At 38.7% G+C, this 24166-nt stretch overlaps 1 protein-coding gene across 1 annotated transcript in view; it reads right to left on the bottom strand.

Moving 5' to 3' along the window:
• LOC111587152 (serine/threonine-protein phosphatase 2A 56 kDa regulatory subunit alpha isoform) overlaps nucleotides 1-23889 on the bottom strand; it is a 53219-nt gene extending 29330 nt beyond the window's left edge. The window contains exons 1-2 of the mRNA XM_023296981.3: nucleotides 22825-23889; nucleotides 3063-3259 (exon numbers count right to left, since the gene is read on the bottom strand). Of these exons, the coding sequence (XP_023152749.1) occupies nucleotides 3063-3259; nucleotides 22825-22972 (345 nt within the window). The 5' untranslated portion in view covers nucleotides 22973-23889. The remainder of the gene's footprint in view (nucleotides 1-3062; nucleotides 3260-22824) is intronic.
• Nucleotides 23890-24166: the final 277 nt, after the last annotated feature.

Here is a 24166-nt window from a genome sequence, read left to right as displayed (position 1 = left end):
AGTGAGCTGTAGAGTTATATCTGAGCCATTTTAAAATAGGAAAATATTATTTTAATAGCAAAAATATTGAGAAATATGTAATTTGAAACACAGATGCGTCTTTAGGAGTCAAGTCAACCACATTCACATTCAAGGGAAACTTCAAGTATAAAAATGAATATCTTCCTCCTTTTTCTAGTACAAATGATATTGCATGAATGAGCATGAACTTAAACAACGCATCTCATCTCTATATGATACATAGAAAAACAGCTCAAAGTTTCTGTTTATTGCCGAGTCGCTAAATAAAGCTGGATTTCTGAAGCAAATGGCAAGAGAGTACATATACATAGAGTATACTAGCTGCAAAACTAAAGTGACGGGGTCCATTGCTTAAAAATGTTGCAGCAACGTATTTCACAAACTAGTTAACTACACTGCAGAGACACCACTTGACTCCACACCACTGTCTGCTACATGTCATGTTGTTTTCTGGCTCAGACGGGGCCTTTGGGGATGACTATGCGTGACAGTAAGCATGATCAGTCTGCACGCAGTAAAGGCAATGTAAGCCTGTGTTACCTTATTTATCAAAAACCTGTGCGTTTTCCTGCCATTTCTAACTATTTGATATGCAAAAATGTCTAACATGCCTGATTAAATGAGGGGGTTAGCAGCAGAGTGGTCTAACCCACAAAAACCCCCAACTGAGTTTTACATAATTTCTGTAATATTTTATGGTCTAGATTGTAGTGGTAAAGTGGTCTAACCCACAAACCAAATATAGACCATTGTTGAAAACACAAAACTTTGAAGCCATTTTTCTCAAACACTACAAAAAGTGAGTTAGACCACTCTGCTTCCAAACACTTCAAATGAAACCCCAATTAACTATTTGATGTCTTTGTTTATGTGGCACCGACTAAGCTGTGTTTGGAGACCTCTTTGTGGGTGAACAAACTACGTGATGGCACCCTTTCTAAATTACCCTAAGCATCTTCTTCTGCATTGTGTTCTACAAGAAAAGGGGAAAAAAAACATATGCTTATGGCTATTTCTCTCAGGCAACCAATATTCAACAAAAATATCATCCAGATGAGATATCGGACTCCATTTCCACCGACTAACAACATCAAAATTCCTCCAATCAATCTAATTTTGCTCTCGTCTTTGCTCTAATAAGATAATTACATTGAACTATGCAACACCCTAAATTCAATAATAAGAGACAAGGCCAATCCTAAATCAAAAGCTGTCAGGCATGACATGAATTACTGCCTACAGTCCATTAGTAATCTGAAGACTCCTTGACTCAGCTGTGAATGTGCTCACTGGTATCCATCATGATAATCTGCAGTGTGGAGTGAATCACTGCAGGACTGACAACAGGACTGACTGTTGTGTTATAAATGCTGCACATGAGTCATTATTGTACTGTGGGAGGAAACTAGGCTGCTCAGGGCACCTGCTATGGACACAAATCTATACCATGTTGGGCAAAGATTCTTACTTTGGATTGGCTGTCGAACGCACTATTGTGTAACGCCTCTTGCAACAGTCAGTGGTGCTAATCGCTGGACCAAGACCTCTGCTCAGCTGGTGCCGCACTCTGACAATTATACTTTTGTATGACAGTTCAAGTATTTCTCCAAGATGATTCACTAATTTGATTTAATCTTTCCCAACATTTCTAAAATTATATGATTTCATGCACTCAGAACTCTAATAACAATCACATCAGACAAGGATGAAAAGCACATTTATGGCTTGGAAATTCACAAATTGATGCTGAAATGAAAAAGATGCCTGTCAACAAAGTTTCCTTACTTTCCACTTTATATAGACTGAAGCCATTTTTGGAATGTTTAAAACTTTTAACCACTGACAACTTCATTTCGCGCATTTATTTTTCACACATTAATTGAAAAGACACTGAATAATTTTGGCCTTTCTTTGTTGACCTTAATAATTGAAATAAAGCATTTAAAGCGTAGCTTTATATTTTGGTATTCTGTTGATTCACTGCCAAGTGTGACTGTGACTCACAAACTCAATGACTAGGTGTGTTCTCCTTCATTCTACTCTGTATTTTTACTACTATTTCTGCTATAATAGCAGATTTTTTTAAAAAAAAGATGGAAAATGAAAACAGTACAGATATTACTATTAATTTCATGCAACCTGTAGTTTTGGAAAATGCATTTGGACGAATCCGAGTAAATCACTCCTGTTCACAAAAGTCTTGTGTGATACTCACTGTCAATAGCATAGCAAAAGTCAATTTGGTTTTAACTGAGGCAGCAAGTTTGTCAGAATCTTAAGTCAGTGGACAAATTGCACACTGAATTTGTTTGGTGAAGCTTCAGACATTTGCTGTAATAATCCTCGAAGAAACACAATGGGCAGCACCATCTTATCTGTACTGTTGCCTGGATTATAGGAATTGTATGTACATGCGCAATCATTCAAACTTTCAGCAGCTGCCACTAGTTGACAATGGAAGAAAAACTGACAGAAAACACAGATCACTCTCAAAATTGAAGATATTAATAAAGAATACTGAGAGAGAGAGAGAAAAGAACCAAAATAATGACAAACAACATTCAGTGTTTCAGTAGTAGTAATTCTAGTTTCATTAAAACTCAGCTCCACGTGCATTTGATGGGAGAGCAAAGAAGAAGGGGAGGAAGGGACGAACAAAAATCCAACCGATTAGATGAATCCAAGATCATTAGGCTCTTCCTGTGTTTACAATGTGCTCTTTGTGGTTAAAATGGAATCAGTTCGGTAACAGGTTTTGCATGAGGACAGTAAGGTGTACCTCATGTGCCGCTGGCATGACCTGTCTAGACGCACAATCAGCCTCCATTTTTTAATCCTGCTCAAGTGCACAGAATCTTACACAGTGACACAGAGAAAAGCCCTCTTAGCTGTTAAATAATAAACACTGCTAATAGTACATAATTTAACACTTGGGAACTAATTGCTCCGGTTGTTGCTCTGGGCACTGCATGAGTTTATTCTCTATAAAGGCCAAAGACATTTAGAGAAGGACAAATTAATTTAAATGAATGCATCCTCACCATGTTGGTGATCTCTGGGTATGCTGACTCCACCAGCACACCTCTGTTTGTGGAAACAAAGTCCACCAGCTCATTCAGCGTGGCTCTCTTGATCTCCTTGCTTTTCAGGTCTGTCACTGAGTCCAGGAAGTCGAAGAGCATGCAGCACTGCTGGAGCTTCTGAGTGAACAGGTCCTGCTGCTCCGTGGAGGGGGCATCTGGCATCACACAGAAGGAGAAAAAAAACACTGATTTACTACTGATCTACACCGGAAAACATGATCTAATTTAACAGATTACAGATCAGACAGGCAGGGATGATAACTGCAGTCCTCTTCTGGTTCGTGTGACTTGCTTGTACACAACAAAAAATGGGGTTGTGCATTCTGGTATTTAGGGACAGGCCAACTATCATAGACAACATTTGGCATTTTTCCATTTATCTTTATCAGTATTTTTATGGACCACTTATTGATCAATTAAATGCACTACTTCAGGTCTAATGCAGCAACCTCTCTGTGTCTGTAGTCACTCTGGTCTCAGAAATGTCTCAGGCAGAGACTGCAACAACTGAACAAGAAAATAATAAATAATAATGCTTTAGGACACGGACCTTAGTGGGCAATAAAAGTGACAGAGCAGTAAAAGATTAAGAAAACTGAGAAGAAGTGCAGGAGAAAAACTGATTAATCTCAGTCGATCTCATATACACAGAGGAGATAATTTAATCAAGCCTATCTGTATTTTCCATATTCAGTTATAGTCACCCTTATTAATGAAGGAGCCTAGTTATGAACGACAGGTTCCCTGCTGTCGAGTTGATTTTAGTTTTTGGCATCAGTGGCTAATTCAAAACCTGTCTGAGCAGGTCTGAAGATATGCAGTCGTAACAAAAAAAACTTCTAATGCTCTTATTTACTGCATAATAGTACTAATTAAACTGTAAGAAGACAAACATGCAGACAGACACAATACACCTTATGTATTTGCCACACAGAGGCAACCCAGTCATTCTCGGCTTTGATTGCAAAGCCTTTTATGGATTAGACGGTGAGTGCCTTCAGGGTTATTAGAGCTGTCAAACTTGACCCCAGCTAAGCTATAAACAGCATTTGGCAGCTGTCCAGACATGCAGTGACACACTGTACAGTGATGTCCTGTTCCAGCACAGTGGCAGCTCATCGCTGCAGACACTGGACTTATTCTATAACAGCAGAAGCACGTTACAGCATCAGTGGAGCCACACTGTAGGTCTGATTTACAACTGTTCAACAACCGGATACCCTAAAGTTTTGGGGGTTATGCAAATATAGATCCTGTCCATGACAACTGTTGACACTGAGGTATATTCATATGTCTTCATTGAAATAAATTTCTAAACTAAACTAACAAAGTTTATAAAAGTTATTTTATAAAGTTACATACAGTTGAACGCATTTAGGTACTTATGAGTTATCTTGTCAGTTCCTACTCTTGCTCATCTCTAACAGAATCTGGGTTAGATGTATGGGATTAGTCAATATACTGACAGTAACTAGTCACACTCTTTAAATGCCTGCTTATATGAATTACTAACTCAATACACACAGAAGCTAAAACAATTAAATGATTAATTAAATATATGAATCGGTAAATATTGGGTGATTAATTAATGCCATGAGTGATTTTAAAGCCAGACATTTGCTGTTAGAATTAGCTGCTTGTCACTTTGGGATCTGGTATTTGAAATTTTCGGCCATTTTCCAGAAAAAAATGTTTGGATAATAGACTACTTAATCACAATATTAATGGTTTATTGCACTGCTAAAACACACAGGGAGTGTTTTTAACCAAGAGAGGAGTCAGAGTGACAAGCCCGAACTGGACTGAACAGGCATTACCCTATAAAATGGACAGAGAAGATCTCACAGTCAGGCACAGAAAGAAAATTTACAATGAGTTTCACACGTAGTGAAATGTTCCAGTGGAGTTGACAGCTGACAAAGTACTTATGCAATTGAACTCTGCAGGTCAGACCACTGGCTGCTGTTCAGAGTGAACTCAATATGGGAGTGTAAGTGTACCAAGCCGACTTGTTAACACACTACTTTGCCTTAATGCCAATTTTCCAAAGTATCGAATCTCAAAGGATTCCATACTGAAAAGGGCAGACTGAATACCGAACTGGAGCAAGACACATAAAAGGGCCGTGATGCCCCTGCGGCCTGAATGTGCTGTTGCTAACATGACACACGGATAGCTCACATTTCTTCCTTTAAGTGGTATGTGGTAGACATGTATAGGGCTGGGTGTCATCATTGTGGACAGGAACTCTACATTCAAGCATTCAGTGTTTTCTCAGACAGAGCAATATAGCCGTGTGACTGTACCCTACAGGAACAGTTTGACAGTTTTGTGAAATACACTTGTTTGGTTTCTTGCTGAGAGTTAGATGAGAAGATTGAAGCTCTCTCCTGAATTCATGGTAAAAATGAAACTACAGCTAGCAGACAGTTAGCTTAGCGCAAAGACTGGAAACAGGAGGAAACAGCTAGCATGGCATTGTCCAAAAGTCCAAAAGTAACAAAAAAAACCCACCTACTAGCATATCCAAGGCCAATTAACTTACATACTGAATTTCATTTATTTAATCGTCTGAACTTCAAGCAGTTTCTAGGCATTTTTTACTCCTGTCAAGATTTTACTTACTGCAAGCTCATTTTTCACTGCAACATTAAGTCCTGCACCTCTATGGAAACAGCACAGGCTTGAAGCTGAGAAATAAAAACTGTCTTCTGTGCAATCATAAAAAAGAAAACCTTTTTTTATTGTTCTGGCTATGCTGAGGAGCACAGAATTTTTAGTCTACAACACACAATTTTTTATTTTTGGCAAATCTTTAAATGGGGCACGTAGCATGAAGTGCTTTACATGTAATATCCCAATGATTAGCTTAGATTTGGTTGTTTTTCCAGGCAAAACCGAAAGCCACACGATGAGTTGGAGGACTGTTGGAAAGTTAAAAATGCAAGTCTTTATTATTTTTCTGCCTGAAGCATGCCTCACAATTCCTTTATGATAATTCATGCACAACATGACAAACCTCTTTTCTTTGCTTCATGGAAACAAGGGAAACATTTTAATTGGGTTTTCACACTTTCAGAATATATTTTCTATAAACTTCCTTGGCAAGCAGAGTATGTAAAATTCCTTTTATTTCTTCATGGGGATTGTCTTTATACCCCTGAGAGGAAAAATAACAGGGCCTGTTAGATATAGTCTGACATGTAGATGCTTTCCCCAATGTGAGGCTATTTTTGCCTTTCGCATACTGATGCATTAGTGCACAAATTCCTCAGGGTGCTCAGGAAAAAAAGGGAAATACTTCCATTAGAACCAAGAAGCTATAAACAAGAACAAAGAACAAGAAAGCATCCGAGACATCAGATAGAAATTCCGAATTAATCAAAATGCCAAAGAAGCACACAGATTTTTCCACCTGAGCAACAAATCTTGCTGGTAATCTGAAGTATGTTTTACTCCCGAGAGAAATGTTTTATCTTGAAATCACAACTACAGTGGAGCCAACATTGGAAGTAAGATGAGACACCACATTTAACCAAAGTAATCTCCCTGTGCAGTATACTCTGACTGCTGAATCTTACACAAAGCTCCAGGAATCACTTACACTACTATCTGGATGCAATAACATGCAATTTTATAACCACACATGGACATGAGTCAGAAAGTGGCTCAGGGTCAAAAAGAAAGACAGATACAGCACAAGATATATAATTACGCCTTAGAATCATTTTAGTGCCCAGTGAATAATTCACAGATTATCTTAAAAGTGTCCGTTGATCTCAGCAGGCATTGGTGCCCTAGAGAAGAACTACCGTATCTCTGACTATGAATGCTTCCAAGGTAAGGAATTGTTGTGGCTTTAAAAAAAAAAAGTCTGATAACACTCTGAGATTCATTACTGACCTTTACAATTTTCAAATAATAATTACATAACTTCAAATCACAGACACAAAGAGCATCATTACACTCAAACATTACAATTAAGACCAGATGTGATCAGATAACAGTAGTAGTAAACTGTAATAAAACAGGGAGTTCACATAACGTTTCCTGCACAGATTTGTGACAAATAATCACCCAAATCAAGACTGTCACGTACCATTTCTAGGTAGAATCACACAGGAGGTACAGTACTACAGCAGGTACTACAATTTACTGCAGCTCGTTCTGTTGAGAAACCCTGAAACTAGAGAAACACAGCAGCTCATCTGTGCTGAATTTAGCAACAACAGATTTTAAATGTTGTCGACCGCTGTCATGAAGAAATCGCATGTTGCACAAGCTATTCAGTAATAATATTTTCTGGGTTCCATTTATCCAGAAGATTTGCAAAACTGAACCAATGAGGGAATTATTTTTCATTGCAAATGAAATGCCACTTCATACTGCCTGGGCTTAGAATTGCAGTTCTGTGCTGTAATATTTTACATTTACAGATCAATTTAATACAATTTCTTTATATTTTGCATCTTTAAACTTTATGAAAGTATAGGATCAGAAAAACTGGAATAAATCAAGTTTGTCTGAACAATTTAGATGGCCTCTCAACAAAGAGGAAACACTGTATGATCTATGGTATGCATGGTAGTTTGAATAGACATGTTGCCACATGGGGCATGAGAGGCCACAGAATGGCTTTAATGGTCGAAAGTATCTTCATTGTATTTCAATTGCCTAAAAGTTGTGCACAGTGCTGCATATGTAATGCACAGGAACTACAATGACAGGGGTTAAAGAGGAAGTATTGTGCCTAAAATTGCACAAATTACTGCAAGTGATGGGTTGACCAAGTTTAGTATTCCATGAGAGACACATCCCTTCCAGCTTAAACTATATAATTATCCTGTGCTTTATAAGCATGCTCATTAATATACACAGCGGGCATCTATCTTATATTCTTTCATATGCACAAAAACTCAAGCAGCCTACTCCAAAGAAAGAATTACCCAACTTACTTGTGTTATATCAGACGGTTATTGCAATAGGTTAACGCCTAATGTGCACACTGGGAAGTCAGGAATTGTGAGACTGAGGACTGATGTATTAGTGCGATACCACAGATGAGCATTATTACTGCTACTAGCTTCGATGGAGTCTAATTGTCTATCAAGATGCAGAAAGTAGAGCTGCATAATGCACTGTTTAAGCACTGCCTTGTGCACATACGAAGCAGTCATATCATACGAAGCACAATGTGAAGTAATGCAAATTCACTCAAGCACATCATGGTCTTAATTTTTTGTTGGCTTATACAAAATAAAAAAAACATGCACAGTGCACATTTTCCATGACAAATCTATGAGAAGTCTGTCTGTCTACAAGGGACGATATGTTTAATTTTGTTTGACCATTTAAGTTGTCACCACAAAGCTCAACGCAGTCAGTGCAAAGCCAGATCTGAGTGCTATCCAAATAAAAAAAAACTATGATGGATGCCTTTAGCAGTGTTAAACCACATGAGAAAGCTTCCTAATGACAGAGAGAAATCACTGGTGCTCTTTTCATCTTGCGAAAGACATTAACTGGTCACTTGACAAGCAATATGTGACACTATCATGCACATATTTTCCTCTAGTTACCATCCAAGAGCTGTATGAAAAACTAAATACACAAGTTGAGTTATCAAAATTGGAAAAATTTTGCAGCGACAACAGACTAGTGGTCCAGCTGGACAGTGGAGCACTAAGTAAGTCTGACGGTCTTACTACTGTAACATTGAGAACTTCCTACTGAAAATTCAGTGCTTGTAAACAGTATTTTTCCTGAATGACTCCACAAATAAGAGCATAATGAGCGAAGTGTTGGCTGTTTGGGACCTCAATGAGACATCTCAAGCTTTTAAAACAACAGAGAACACAGTAAGTGGACTAGGCAGCAATGCTTTGGCCACAGACTGCATCTTGCAGTTGATATAGTATAGATATTAGTTGTGGCTATGCTATATTTAACAGGCTGTTTACATATCGCAATATGTCGCGTGTAGTCATAGTTGCAAGCCATAAAAGAACAACAATTGCATTTACAGAAAAGTGGTAAATGTTAGAAAGGACAACTTTTCTTAAATAAGGTCATAAAAGTACACAGGCAAGGATATATGAAAAACTGCTTTCATTGCCCAGGATCAATCAATGCCAGACAGAAACATTTTGGAACCAACGCTTTTCCTGTTCATCAGCCAAACTCAGTCCCACATAGGCCAACCTGTCTAATATTAGAAAGACACAGAAGACTGTGTACAAATCTAGATGCAGACTGTAACATGCAGTGATTACTTATGAATAAAATTCGATTCCTACTCTATTTGTTAAGAAATGCTGTTGCATTGAAGACTGGCCACTTTTTTACACAGAATGTTTAAATAAATGATAATACTATCATTGTTGGGACAAGAATCAGCATTTTATATGATGTTATTGCAGTGACAAAATCAGCATCCATTTTAGTATCCCATGTTTCATTGCCCCAGTGACTGATGTGTTGTGCCCTTGATGAATAGTGTTCTGCTGCTTTCAACTGCAGCAGAGGGCAACAGTCCAACAGGAAAACAGACATGCAGTATTCAAAGGGAGTGTTCGGACAATGCGGTGTCTGATTAGTAGCATTTTTCCCTGAACACAACGTATTGCAATAACAGTGTCAGATTTGCATGAAATATAAAGTTGAGACACACATTTGCAGTAATAAAATATTGTTTATCAACAACATGCATCACAGAAATTTTTCAGAGCAATGACAGTTTGAAACTGGGCAGGTAGACTCCAAAATGTGACCTCCATTTGCATTTTTAACCATTGTTTTGCTGCAAGCGTGCTTGGTATCTCCTTGAAAGTCCAAATTGTGGTTAAACAGATCCAGCTATTTCAAATATAATCTACTGGAAACTGTACATGAACATATCAAATCTCTGCATTCAGATTAAAATTTTGAAATTTATTAAGCCTTTTAAGTTGAGTTTTGGCTCCAGTGCTTTAGAAAAAATGTAAGGATACATTTCCAGTTCGAACAGGGAACATTAATCCACATGATGGTAGAAACACTGGGGGTCTTGACCTACTCACTTCTAAATATACAAAAACATATTTATACCATACCTCAGAAAGTCAAGACAACTTACACCAATACCTGGCCTTTTGGTAGCCATCAACAGTTCACAGAACGACAGCCAAGCAGAAAGAGACCAAAACAAACTGAGGGAAAGTATGCAGGTCAGGTGACCTCTAAAAAGTGGCAGATTAGTCCTGCAGTTATCACATGGGACCTTTTATTTACCTGCACTCTGTCAAAAGTTAAAAAATAGCTGCTACACAATAACAATAAAGTGCAGACTGCTTTTAAGATAAGAACTATTCAACTTTCTCAAACGACCTGTAGCTCAACATCTACTAAAATAGAGTTAAATCCAGAAAGAAAAAGCTGGTTAGAATTATTTATGTGGGAGTGCCTGGAAAAAAATGTCAAAAAACTACATAACATTAAGTGATTTTTGAAATTTGTCTGCCAATCCTACAACAGAGACATTGTGACTATTTTTAAAATAAAACTTAAGAGTTTTGGCATGCTGCATACTGAAGCATGGAAACCCAAGAGATGTAAAAATACCTAGGCCAAAATATTTTTTTTTTTTACATTTCATGTGAAAAACATAGTAAATTCCTACTAACAGTCTCACATTTGGCTGTACCTTCCAGAGAGTCAGCTAACAATTCACAGTAGGAGGTGACAGTAAAAACTCTTGAGTCTGCACATCTGCAGGTGCTCCTGTAATGAGCAGAATACTGACTTCACTGGTTAGAACTGCATTCCTGTCTGTTACAGCAAAGTAAACGACAGAAAGAAAAAAAAACTCAGTCTTCTTTGTATCACAGCACAAAAAAATATATATTACTATCAAGTGCCTCAATGTGTACAGAACATGAGCTATGGAGAAAAAAAATAAGTGATGACAGGAATGATGCCTTGCAGGTCACACAGCAGCTGCTGAACTGGTTGGATAGGATGAAACCACATGTACAATATGATTTAGAGACTAGCCTCCACATTTGTTTAGACTGTACGTTAAAATAATGCTGCGGTCATATGGTACAACTGGCCAAAAGGTAGTTTAAAGAATCTTGACAACAGTTTTAATATATAATGGAAACATCAGCGGTAAAGAAATGTAATTGGCAGTTTAATATGAGCTGCACTGTGTAACCACAAAGCTATACAATGCAGACTGAATGCAAAAAATCCACATGAGGAATTGTACTGAGAAAAGACCAAAAAAAACAAATACACAAGAAGTGCAACACAACAACATTTCACTATAATGTAAAAGGCATCATACAATTTCAACAAGGTAATATGTTACAAGAGGGTAATTTATTTTAAAACGGGTTCTCTAGCTGTCCAACAAGTTAATAATTATTAGAACATTATTTCTTCCCATGGAGAGCAACAGTAGATCAGTGAGGTGAGACATGAAAACAATGCAATAAAAAACTGAAAGCACAGCTGTTCTGCAGTGATTTCATGCTAGACACCAATATTTTTCTAACTTGTCATTCCCAATAACAAACAATTTCTTTGCTTTTTCTTTTAGGTTTACAAGAAGTGTGTGTGCGTGTGTGTAAGAGTGCATGTGGTCAAAACATGTCCTAAAACATTACTGAGCCACATGCATAAAAGTGTGAAGATTTAGAACTAAAAACGTAATTAAAGAATTGATTTTGCACCGATCAACATCAGACATTTAACTGAGACAGCTATCCTGGTGATGATGCTAAATTATATTCAATGTAATGACTGAGCTGCATTTACTGTTATGCAGCTGGGTTGCAAATAATTATTCTCATTCTACAATTAATCTGTTGATGACTTCTTGATTTGTCTATAAAATCCTTTAAAATTGTGTACAATGGCCATCTCAGTTTCCCAGAGCTCAAAGTGATGTCTTAAAATTGTGTTGTAGAAATAACAGTCCAGAATTCAAAGAGATTTAATTTACAATTATATAAAACTGAAAAAGCTGCAGATGTTTTTATCTGAGGAGGTGGGGTCAGAAAGTGTCTGATCATTTCTGCTTGAAAGTAAACTAAATTAATATTTAACTGAAGTCTTCAAATTAATTTTATGCTGGTTAATTGGCATTTTCAATTAGTTATTTTTTTTTTAACTTCAAGTTGCAAGTAAATATTCATTTGATCAGTAGAATTTTGTAAAACTTTGACAACGGACAATTTCAGGGAAAGCAGCAACAGATGACAATACCGAGTAACTACCCAGTCCCAATAGCTGAGGTAAGACAGACACGGGTAATCTAAACACTGCCTATTAAAATAAACTCTCCACTACCTTGAACATCTTTACTGGAAACATGAATCAGCTCTAACCAATCAATTACACATGCAGCTGACAAACTGCAACGCTTGTAGCTGTCACCACAGCCAAGCTAGGCAGCCATTATTTATTATGCACGATGGAAAGCAGCTAAAGCACTGAGGTCTGTTAAGAGTTTCTCCAACGTGATCTCAAGCATCTATAGCGACAAGTCTGAAAGTTGCTGCTCAGAAATGAGAGTACAGATATAGTAATGATTATCTATGATTACAGTGGTTATTAGGGAAACAACATGATAAAATTATATTTGAAAACTATTAATCCCTCCAATATTGACTCCTATCTAGGGTGAACGTTTGGGGAGTAACATGCCAAACAGGTTTTCCTGTTTAAGGAATCAAGGCACAACCAATCTCACTAATAATCATGCACCCAATCCTGAGCTCAACACTTGCATGAATAGTCCATTGCTGAAGTGTAATCAAAGCATGCAGTATGAAACATTAGACAGGCAGGCAATCAAGACAGGAAACTGAACGCTGTTATCAGCCAATAAGCCACCAGCAGAACGCTAATAAGTAACAGCTGAAGCTAATGGTTTTGTTTACCCAACTTCAGCACTTAAATCAGCCATCATTCAGGGGTGTTTCTAAATCTTGATTAACTGGATGAGTGAAAACTGGCTGGCAAGACTCAGGACTCCAAACTCTTACCTAATTTTAGTTATTCAGAAAGCATGTTTTATAAGGTGTTGGCTTCAAGACCAAGCTAGTGAAAACAAAGTGTCCACTTATGGGGTTCACTGAGTAACAGTTTTTCATTACATGTACATCCAACACCACCGACAGTATCCAGTATTCGAAGCCAAAACTCTTCTCAGTCCACAGATGACAAGTTTGGTTCTATTTCAGTCTTTACACTGTACTTACTATGAGCAATAATCCAATCTACAAGTGCTGCTTTACTACCTCTTCACTACCTCTGTGGGTAACCCTGAAACTTGAGCATGTGTTATGGTTGCTGAGAACGATGAATGTCAGATGATCTGGCTGAAAGAGGTCAGGGCTGTGCATGGAGAACGGATGAACAAAACTAGCAGGCTGGATGCCGAGCACATTCCAATTTCTGCCTCGGATAGTAGATTTCAACACATCGTGGTCTGCTTTCACGTCACTGGATCGTCAATTTCAAATGGTCCCATAAGGGCACGTTCACACTATTCCTCTGTTCAAGCTGCCAGCACAGCAGTTACTGTTGTATTTAAGGAAATGGAGAACAGCCACAAGGTGAATGGATAACAGGTGCTGGAGAGGGTGATGTTTCCAGTAGAGACAGCATAAATAAACTTTTTCAATGAGCCAAACCCTATTTTATGTAGCTGTTTAGGTCAGAGAGGTTGGTGGTAGGTGTTCATAAAGAGTTCTTCTGTGCTGCAAGGCTTTATGTCAAGTGTTATAAGGAGTGTCAGCTATAATTGAGCACTGTTTGTTTATTGTAATCATGCTATGATTAAAGGCAGTGTCTACTGATGCACGTGATGTGTTCAGGAAACCACAGGTAAACTGCAATGTCTTCTGATAATAATTCACGTGAGGCGTTACAGGGAAATCTGTAAAGCCAGCTAGCATCAGAGAGCAATCTGGGTTACACTCTCCCCCATAAACTACATCTGTCTCTACATGCACATCAGTCACACCACACTACCAACCACCACAGGTAAAATTTCAAATTATGGGAAACACAGTAGATTTATTAAGTAAGTCAACATTCTGTACTGTGTTTATTTCAAAGAGTAAGTCCAAAGCATAGCAAGGAGCAGTGCTTTTGCTGTCGAAGCACTGACACTGCAAATTGAAAGCAGTAAAGATAGTAAAATTTAACACTATTTATAATACAGTGGCCCCTTGCCTATCGCAGGGACTACGTTCCAGACCCTCCCCTGCCATAGAGGAAAATCTGCAAAGTAGCGACCATATTTGTTTTATTATTTATATATATGTGAAGGCTTTATAAACCCTCCTCAAACACTGCACTACACCGCAGAGCAATACTAGCAGCGATCAGACGTTTATGTCAAATGGACAAGGCCACATGCAGAACGCTGCTACGCACTGGAGGAGGTCGATGCTACGGTCGCTGAGCCAATCAGCAGCCAGCACTGTACACTACACATTTCATTTCAACTTAATATTCTTTTAATGTTTTAATTACTATTTTTTATATTGTTTTCGATTTTTTTAGGCTAGAAAATACTTATTTTATCTCAAAAATAATTAAAATAATGTAGTGATCGCAGAGCCGGTCGCTGTTCCTGAACTGTTGTGCTGCAATGCACTATGGGAGTTCGGGGTGTTGGGGGTTTAAATGTCATTATTATCGTTTATGTTAGTGTTATAGTGTTGTTAGTGTTTGTGTTTTACTGTGTTTTTGTGGTTTAGTCAGCCTGGTAAATTTGGTAAAGTGTTCTGTTGTCAGGACCGTAAGTCTGAAGTGCAGTGTTTTTGATGACTTCCTGCCACATTTTCTATATCATGGTCTGTGTGTCAAAATAAAAACAGCTGCCAGTAGCATAGTGCATAAAAGACCGATATTTTTGCTTCAGTGTTGCTCTGCAATTTAGTTCGCCACTATGATAAATATATAAAAATATATATACGTATATAAGGCAAAATCCCACAATACAGTGAAAAATCCGTGATACCAAATGCAATTTAAAAATCTGCGATACAGTGAGACCGTGAAAAGTGAACCGCAATGTGGTTAGGGACCACTGTATAGTCAAAGCAGAGATTTCTTTGTTTACCTATAAGTCATAGTTCACCCTTGTGAATAAGATGAGGTTACATATACAGAATGTATCTGCACTTATTTCCCTTCACAATCATTTACATTACATGTTAAGAAATAACCAATGTGTAAGGCACCTAAATTATGTGCTAGTGCATCAAAATAACAATGTTAGGCACAGCAGTGCAACCACTGCAAATAGTTAACCAGCAGATCGTCTTTACAAAATAAAGTTGACACAGCAGCTTTTTTTTTTTATTATTATTTTTTTTTTTTTTATGGATTTTAAAGACCACACAGACATAACAACACACACAGAAAAGATGCAGTCTTCTGTTTCCTAGAAAATTATTTATCGATTTGCTAGCTGCTGGCAGACACGATGGAAACAGCCTGTGTGGGACAAACTTGTCAATCAATAGGCCAATAGAGGGAACATGTTTTTCATTACCAGGCACTGATGAAAACATATCTAAAGGATTCTGTACTCAAAACTGTCTAAAACTCAGCTACTTCTTGTGCCACAAACGACTATATTAATTTTTAATTGATCACTTGATTATATTTTTGATTTATGCCACAAAATACTGGAAAATACGCTATACATTTATCATAATCCGAATTTCCAAATGTCTTCAATTACTTGCTTGGTTCGAGCAGAAGCCCAAAAATCTAAAGATATTCCATTTACAATAACATAGTTAGAAACGGAGAAAAGCAGGAAACTCTCACATTTGAGAGTGAACCATGGGAAGCTGGGTGTTGACCTTAACATTTACATAAATGATTATTCAGATATTTATATTTTGTCAATATAATTTCTGTCCATTGACTAATCATTTAATCGGCTATGTTTTTGTACACAGGTTCAGGTTACAAATTTATGTATAATTAGCACTGTGACTAAGTAAGGCAAAGGTGACCGAATATAAGGATGAGGATAAGGATAAACTTTATTGATCCCGCAGTGGGGAAAGTTCACCGTTACAGCAGCTCCAAAGAAAAAGTATAAAGGCAGTGCAGGAATAGATAAGAAAAAGAAACACAATGCAAAAGTTGCAGAAAAAACATTATATACAGATGATTTTTTTTCTTATAAATATGTAGAAGATTATATACAAGAGGATGAGGTATCAGTTATTGCACATAAGTAGGAGGATGCCTGTCTAAAATGGGGGAAGAAAAAAAATATGAGCAAGACCAAAATGAAATGAAAACCTACTTATGTACAGTACTGTTCTAGGTTACAGATTTCAGTAAGGGTTAGCCTATAGTGCATCTGGTCTACAGTACGCAATAAGCAGTAAAACTAGTGAGCCTTCTATCCATCACTGCTCCAAATCTAGATGGATGCCAGTTTTGATGATGGAAAAGACTGTAATGAGATGTTGGCATCAATGTCTGGAGGTGGAAACCCAACCATACAGGTGCAGCGAATCTGATTACAACAAGGATGGTGAAAACTGATTACCTTCCTTAAGTGTAGGTAAGAGCTTTAAGTAAGGGTTAGTTAAATGTTCAGCCGCTATTTGGATTTTAGACTGAACCGATAAAACACTAATTCAGCCAAGAAGGTGGCTGAAAGGGGAAGTGCATTAATTTTACACATCCAAGAGTGTTTACATGAGTTGGGGAGTTCTGTTGCAGATGTGAATAACGTACAAAACTGTCCGTGGCCCCAGAGAAAGCTGTGTGAAGTGTGATAAAGACTTCACACAAGCGGAGATTTTTGGTGAGCTTGCTGGTCCTCTGTGGGCCACTCCTCATCTCTGCTTGATCATCAGTGTATATCACCACCAGGAGGGAGAGAGAATGAGGGTGATTGATTAGAGTGGAGCGTTAACACAAGGCTCTCGTTATCATAACAGTGTGGGACGGGAACAATTCTGCACGGGATGTCATCTACCTATGTCCGGTCTGTAAGTACTCTCACTTGGCCCTTTAGTGACAATGAAAAAAAACTAGCCATTCATTTTTAAAAAAAAAAAAAAAAGATAAGATCATTCAGACCCTCCTGTGGTGCTACAGTCCCAAATTTCTGATAAGGACAACTCAAACACAGAATCAGCAGACCTACTCCTTTCAATAGAAATGACTCACACAGTTCACACGGATGAAATATTGCAAAAAACAGGAATGTCCTGAATTGAATGTACTGCTCTTGGTGTGGCCCAAAGTTTGCACTGAAAACTAGGTTTGCACATTTTAAACACTCAAAGCACAACAACAGGATGAAGCATGCAAAGTAAGCAGAAACAGATGCACATTTTTTTAAAACCTTTTTAAAATCGGAAATGACAGACTTTTTACAAACCAATAGATTTAGCTTTTACATTTTTCCCTACTATTAAAAAGATTAAGAATAAGAAAATAAAAAACAAAAAATGTAGCAGCTGCCACCTGTTCTTAGTACCACGGAGGTTCAGACATGTTTCTGTTTTAATTTTCCAGCAGTAGTTATCCAAAACCAGCCTTTTCTCCTCATCTTTGAGTCATAAGTGAAAAGCTTATGATACTATGCCACCATGATGTGATGACAAGAACAGCATGCATGCCAGTATCGTTAAGTGAATCAGTGATTAATCACCCCCCTGCATGAATCACACATCAATAACAGCCTAATTTTATGCATGATCCATGATGACGACGATACAGAAAAGTAGAAAAGAATGACAAAAATAGCACACTCTCAATAGACCTAATGACGACAACACAGCTTGATTTTAGAGGAGTAATGTGACTTATGCTAAGTTTTTAATGACACATGCACTGTCAAAATGCTATTTACTTGGGCTGCTAAAAATTGGAGCAACCCCCTCTTGGTTTAACATATTTTGTCCATCTTGAACCTGAAAGTGTTATTGGAGTGAATGAGGCAGCTGTCAAGCAACAGATTCAAGAATAAGAGCAGCAAAAGGAAGAGAAAAGACACAATACACAACAGATTATCTGTGTAGGAACGAGTCTTGGAAATTAAAATCAATGCACTCCTTGACTGACACTGTGGTTGTGCTGTATTTAGGCTACCGACAATAAACCAACACACCACCCAAACGCTAATTCTGATCAGTTAGGAAATGTGGCTCAGCCGAAAATTTCGTTCCAGTGACAGAAATATAAACCCAAATGAAGCCTGTCTGTATTTGGAAAGTAAAACACTTCCCAGGCTTGCTCTCAAGGCTTCTGGCTGCCATGGCAACAATGTTGGTCTCTGAATGACTCATCTTTTCAGTGTCTATCACACAACAGGAGCTGTAAGCACTTCAGCCTCTCCACTGCAGGAGGGAAGAAGCATTTTGCTGGCTACTATCTTTTAGCACCTGAAAAAGCTGGCTGCAGATATTTCCATTCTTAGTCTAGCTATTCTAGGATGCAGGAACAGTGCAGATAAATTACATGTTGTAACTCAGTTAAAGTAAGCGAGTTAGGCATGGTCTCAAATTTGGAAAATCACATTAGGGTGATTAATTTACGTTAATAAAAGGGCAATTGTTGCATGTTAACATTTCACCCTCACTATTTTTCGCATTGCAGCAACTGACAGAAACAGTTCTACTAGTTTCTAACACAATACCACAATTATTCTGTTTCCATGTATCTCGAGCAAACTTGAGCCTGCTGCATGTTTGCACAGAGATTGTCAGATATGGTGCAAGTTGCTGTACAAACATACATAGACAACAATTTGAATCACTTCGACAAATTAACACCTAAATATACAGTAAATAATGGACACCAAGACCTGTGCATGTTGCTTGCATGTTACACCAGACTAATGTCGTGACTCAGACAACTGTGTGCTACTAGTCATTAGCATTTGCAGCCAATTCTGCAAACCTCCTCAAATCTAGGGATAAAAATAGAAATTTATTTTGGATTTTTTATTTTTAACTGGTATTACGCTGACTTAATCATTAATGAGATTTCCTTGAAATGCTTGAATAACAGAAAGTTTGAGTTCAGTGCCAACTGAGAAAACACCCTTGTAATACCATCAGGTGTCACTTAACACGTGAGTCAAGACTATTTTGTCAACTGTGCTACCTTAACATACGTTTGTGAGAGTGGCTCATATACAATTGGCTAACCAGACAACATGTCTTACTGAATTTCATTAAACAAATTAACATCAAACACAAACTCAACATATCAGACTTTTAGATATTAAATTTAGCGCCGAACATTACACCCACTGATCATCTTGTTACAAGCCAAAGCTCTGCTGGAAATCACGGGTCCTGGATTTCATGTGGATGTTATACCACCCACCTAATTACGGCAGACCAAGCACACCCTGTATGATCCCATTCTAATCAAGCATTTGCATGATGTGCCAAAACATGACTCATCTACGGAGGCACCACCCTGCAACCCATAAGACCTAAATGATCTGCTGCCAACATCCTGACACTATATACCACAGTGCAACACCTTAGGTCTTGTGTCCATGCCCCAGTGATTCAAAATCCTTTTGGCTGCATGAAGGGGATCTATATAATATCAGGTGGGTGGTTTTAATGTTGTGCCTGATCAGTGTATGCTCTTATTCTAGTATAATTTATAGAATAACATAAGGATATCTTGACTGCAGTAGGCTGTCTTTACAAGGTGAGTGAGCATTTTGTGCATTTCTCTACATAAAGTTTACACTAAGCAGGACAACTGAACTCAGTCTTTAAGGCCTCATGGCGATCATTCACAACTCTGTTCTACTGCTACAGAAGAAAAGTGAAATTGCCTGCATCAATCTGTGCTGAGACACATCAAACACTATTCCATACTACTACTAACTAATAGATACACAGCTTTGAATGTGTCTCTACCAGCAGTTTGAGCCACCAAGACGAAACACAAATCGCCCTCAAGCTTTCCGTGAAAGAAAGTGGGATAATTTGCCTGTCACATTCATCCTTGTCAAGAAAGTAGCTGCCATGCTGTTTCAAGTCAGTTTTGGCCGTAGCTGTGATGGAGTGCTCTAGTTTCAGAAAATCATGCCAATCAATGTTTCAAATGCCAAAAAGCTGTGCCACTTTTAAATATCTGAACTCTCTATGCATCACACAAGGTTCCCAATATAATATGAAAGCATAGGATTTCTACAGCCCTCTCCAGTTACATGACAGCAAGCAGTCACTGTTGACACTCATTTGTGACATCTCGTCTTCAGCGTTTGAGAAGCTGCATCATGTTCTGACTACCTGACCAGGCAAGTCTTTCTTACTTCAGTGCTGCTATTTGCTGTGACATCAACGCCGTTGTTAAGTTGTTGAGACTTGTCTTAGTTATACGTGAGAGAATTTTGGCAATTAAAGTCCGTTCATCCGATTTAATCAAGTTGTTCTTTTCTTAATTTTGCTGTAGGTCACAATAACGTTCAAGATTTCTCACAGTATTGACATATTTAACATTATGCAACAGATATATAATGTACTGTCACACTGTATGTATTTGTGATATTAGCTTTATTCTGTTATATCTCAAATATACTGTAGATAATTTCCATACTTCTGTAAAATGCTGACTTAATGTAAACGATACAAGATGCATGTTTCACTATAGCCAAGTCATTAGTGAAAGCATGTTGGAGTCACAGTGAAACTGCACACTCAGTTGTTAGCAGGCTCAGCAGGATTAGATTTGACCGCAGGCTAAAGGAAGACAACTGACAGATATCTAGCTGGGTGCAGGCTTACTTATATCATGTTATCAGAGTTTTTTGTAAGAAAAAGATACAAGATTGTTATTGACATCCAAAATAGCAACAGTTGGTCCGTGTGAGTCCAATTTTGCTCTAAATTCATTACAAAATGCATGAATCTGGTCGTCCGCTAAGTGCTGTTCACTACCAAAAGTGTGGACGACAGTGAGCACACGTGACTGTGTCTAGGAAAAACAGTATTTGAGTTGACACATATCACGGTGTGTTGAAACAAGCTGGAGTTCATAATCCAAGTGTGACATGCATAACTCTACACCACAGAAACAAAGTGCAAACTTGCAGAAAACACTAAAAGGTTCATAAAGTATATACAGACTTTACTTCTGAATTTGAATAAATGATAAACGCACGCTATTGGATTTTTTTAGAACTCTTTAGAGCTGATTGCTGATACTGATAAATGCTCATTTTTTTCCACTTAATTGCACAGTGTGAAATCTCTTCTGGAAAGAAATTAACATTATAATACCAAATGATTTCCCAGTGGCACGCATAAAGTACAATGCTGTTCATGTGTACACGTATAATGTGCCATATCTATTTTTGTTTAACATTTGTAAGCACAACTGTAAACTTTTCACGGGACAGGCGTTATCTGCATGTTGATGTTTATCATAGGTTGTTGACGGGCCAATATTACCATGCATCTCTTGTTTATAGATAGTATTTGTGGTTACGAAAACATTTTAAAAAACACAGTTTAACAGATATTTAATTACAGACTTCCTAGTGCTACAAGCAGGTCACATACCAAACCTCACCAGGCCTCCACCCCACATGCCTGTCTCTTCCTAAAACACACAGTTGTGCATCAACTGACAACAGACTGTGCAAGGTTCGATACTGGCCACCCACATGAACCCACACAGTGTCACATTTCACTCAACGCATTTCTGCAGTCCTGCATTCTCTACTGCACAATGCTAGTTTCCATTGACACTAGAAGGGTACGCACATCATTTCAGGACTGAAAAACTAATAAAGTCAAAAAACAACTACCTAGTATGCAACAGGTGGTTCTCGCATTCTCTGCTCCTTTCACTCTTGTGAAATATTATGGAATACAGTTGAGTACAGTGAGTGTTAGCATCAGACTTGGCTTGTAAATAAAAATGAGCTAAGCCTGAGGTTCAGCGATTCTGTCTAAGTCTGCATGTTTGCGCTGGAAATTTCTTTAAATCCTCACAATACCTAAACTTCCAAAGCTGCAGACAAAAGATGATTAAAGAGTTGTTCAACTTTCTAAAACTTGTCATCACTATCAACAGCCTCCACCGGCATCAACACACAAGGGACAGACAAAACAACAACACAGCTCGTTCTGATTCTGTCACAGGTCTTGCAGCCTAAGATATTATATCTGGATACCCCCAACCTGCAGTCATCTCTTTGTGGAGGTGTGCAGATGGTGGAGATATTGAGGCTCTGAATGTATCCTCACTAACATCATGATGTCTAAGCATACATCCCTCTTAACCTCTCTGCATTTGTGCTCCTGCATGTCAAATAAATTTGTGGTAACCATCAGGTGAGGCTATGATGGGCCTTTGTAAAACACCGGGAGGGACATGAAGAGCACTGCTGACAAAACTCTCCAATGTAATGCACTTTGGCAGACAGTCTTGCAATCTTTTCCAATGGCCCGTGGTCAAGTCTAACAAGCTGCTTGCATAGAGGAAAAGGCAAATCAGTGAAGGGAAAGTTTGGACCACTGCAAAGGACAGCACTGCACAAAATATTTGCACAAGCGGCTGTCACTTCAATTGTGTCGGCTGTAATTCTGGTCATGGGTTGCATGTGGAGTGTATTTGCTGCAAATCCAGCAGTGCAAACAACACACTGGTTATGACGGACTATTTTAAGCGGCAGACCGACCCCTTCATCCTCTTACCGTACCTTTGAGCTGTGGCAGCGGGGAGAGCTCGACCGGAGCGCTCTGAGTGCGGTACTGAGACGAGCCTTGGGATTTCCTCTGTTTCTGCGCCTTCCTCATGGACTTCCTCGTAAACCCGTCCACTTTCTCGGATGCGGAGATGGCCGACATTTTGGTGCACAAACTGACGAAGTGTATCAGACGAGCGGTTTGTATCCCTGGGTCAAATGAAAGGTTTCCTCCTGTGTTTCCTACCGTTTCACATCAGCGCCAAATTACGGAGCAAAACTGCCTGCGCTGGAGCTCGTCTCCTGTCCGGGTCCTATTCTGTATGATCCAACATGGTCGGTGGGTCGGTTTCGGGGGGTTAGACTGTGTCCAAAGGCTGCATTATTAGCTTGTGTGTGTTTTTTTTTCGAGAACAACGTTCAAAACCATAAAACCAAACTAACGCTCACGACGCCGCCCGCACTTAGAACCCGGAGTGAACACCATAAGACGAATAGCGATCAAGTTTCTACAATTCTGGCTGTTTTTGCTGCTTCGTCGTGTTCGCAAAAGGTCTACCTGTTGCAAAATGTACGAAGGACATTGTTAAAAAAAAAAAGAAAAAAAAGTTGCCTGAATTACACGGCGAGGCTGACAGCTAACGCACCTAGCTAGCCTGCTAAAATTAGCCGACATTAATTTACAGCTCTACAACAACTTGCACCGCCTTTGAAAGGTGAAAAAAAGTTGCAGAAGACGGTCGCCCCATGAAATTCACGTCGTCCTTCGTTAAAACACCAAGTCTGCGTCTTCAGGTTGCGGTTTTAATCCCAGTTAGACTTCTTCCGCTGAGTGTGTTTCAAGAACTCCGCGACCGATGAAGTTAAATTTCGCTTTAACGGCGCTTAAAAGTTAGCCGCGTCGACGCAACGGTGACCTCGTCTCAACCGCTTTTCTCTCCGGAAAACAGTGCGACAGGCCTCTAAAAAAGACCGTGTTTTCTGGAATACAACAAATTGTTGGCTGTCGAGCGGAGCAGGCAGCCATAAACACTCCCTGCGAAGCAGTCGTTCCGTCGCTGTCCGTCTGTGCGCTGCTGTGTGGACTGCGGAGCGCTGACAGGTGTGCGTCACTGACGGACGTTCCACGCAGCCAATCACGGACGGATATTTTTAAAATGGAAACTTTTTTAGCCAATCGGATCGCGGAGAAGGCGGGGCCTGACCATGTGACATGTGAAAACAAATAGGTGACGTTTTAGAGTTGAATGTTGAACTGAATGAGGGCTGGCAGGCAGCTGTAGTGGGTATTTATGATCTCCACTCAAAGTCCACAGCTTCTAAGCATGTTTTTACTGCTGTTTTGCACCACCTACAT

This window comes from Amphiprion ocellaris, chromosome 12 (genome assembly GCF_022539595.1).
Source record: "Amphiprion ocellaris isolate individual 3 ecotype Okinawa chromosome 12, ASM2253959v1, whole genome shotgun sequence".
NCBI lineage: Eukaryota > Metazoa > Chordata > Actinopteri > Pomacentridae > Amphiprion > Amphiprion ocellaris.
The sequence above is the reverse complement of the archived record's forward strand: the minus strand, read 5'-3'. Positions and strand labels throughout refer to the sequence as shown.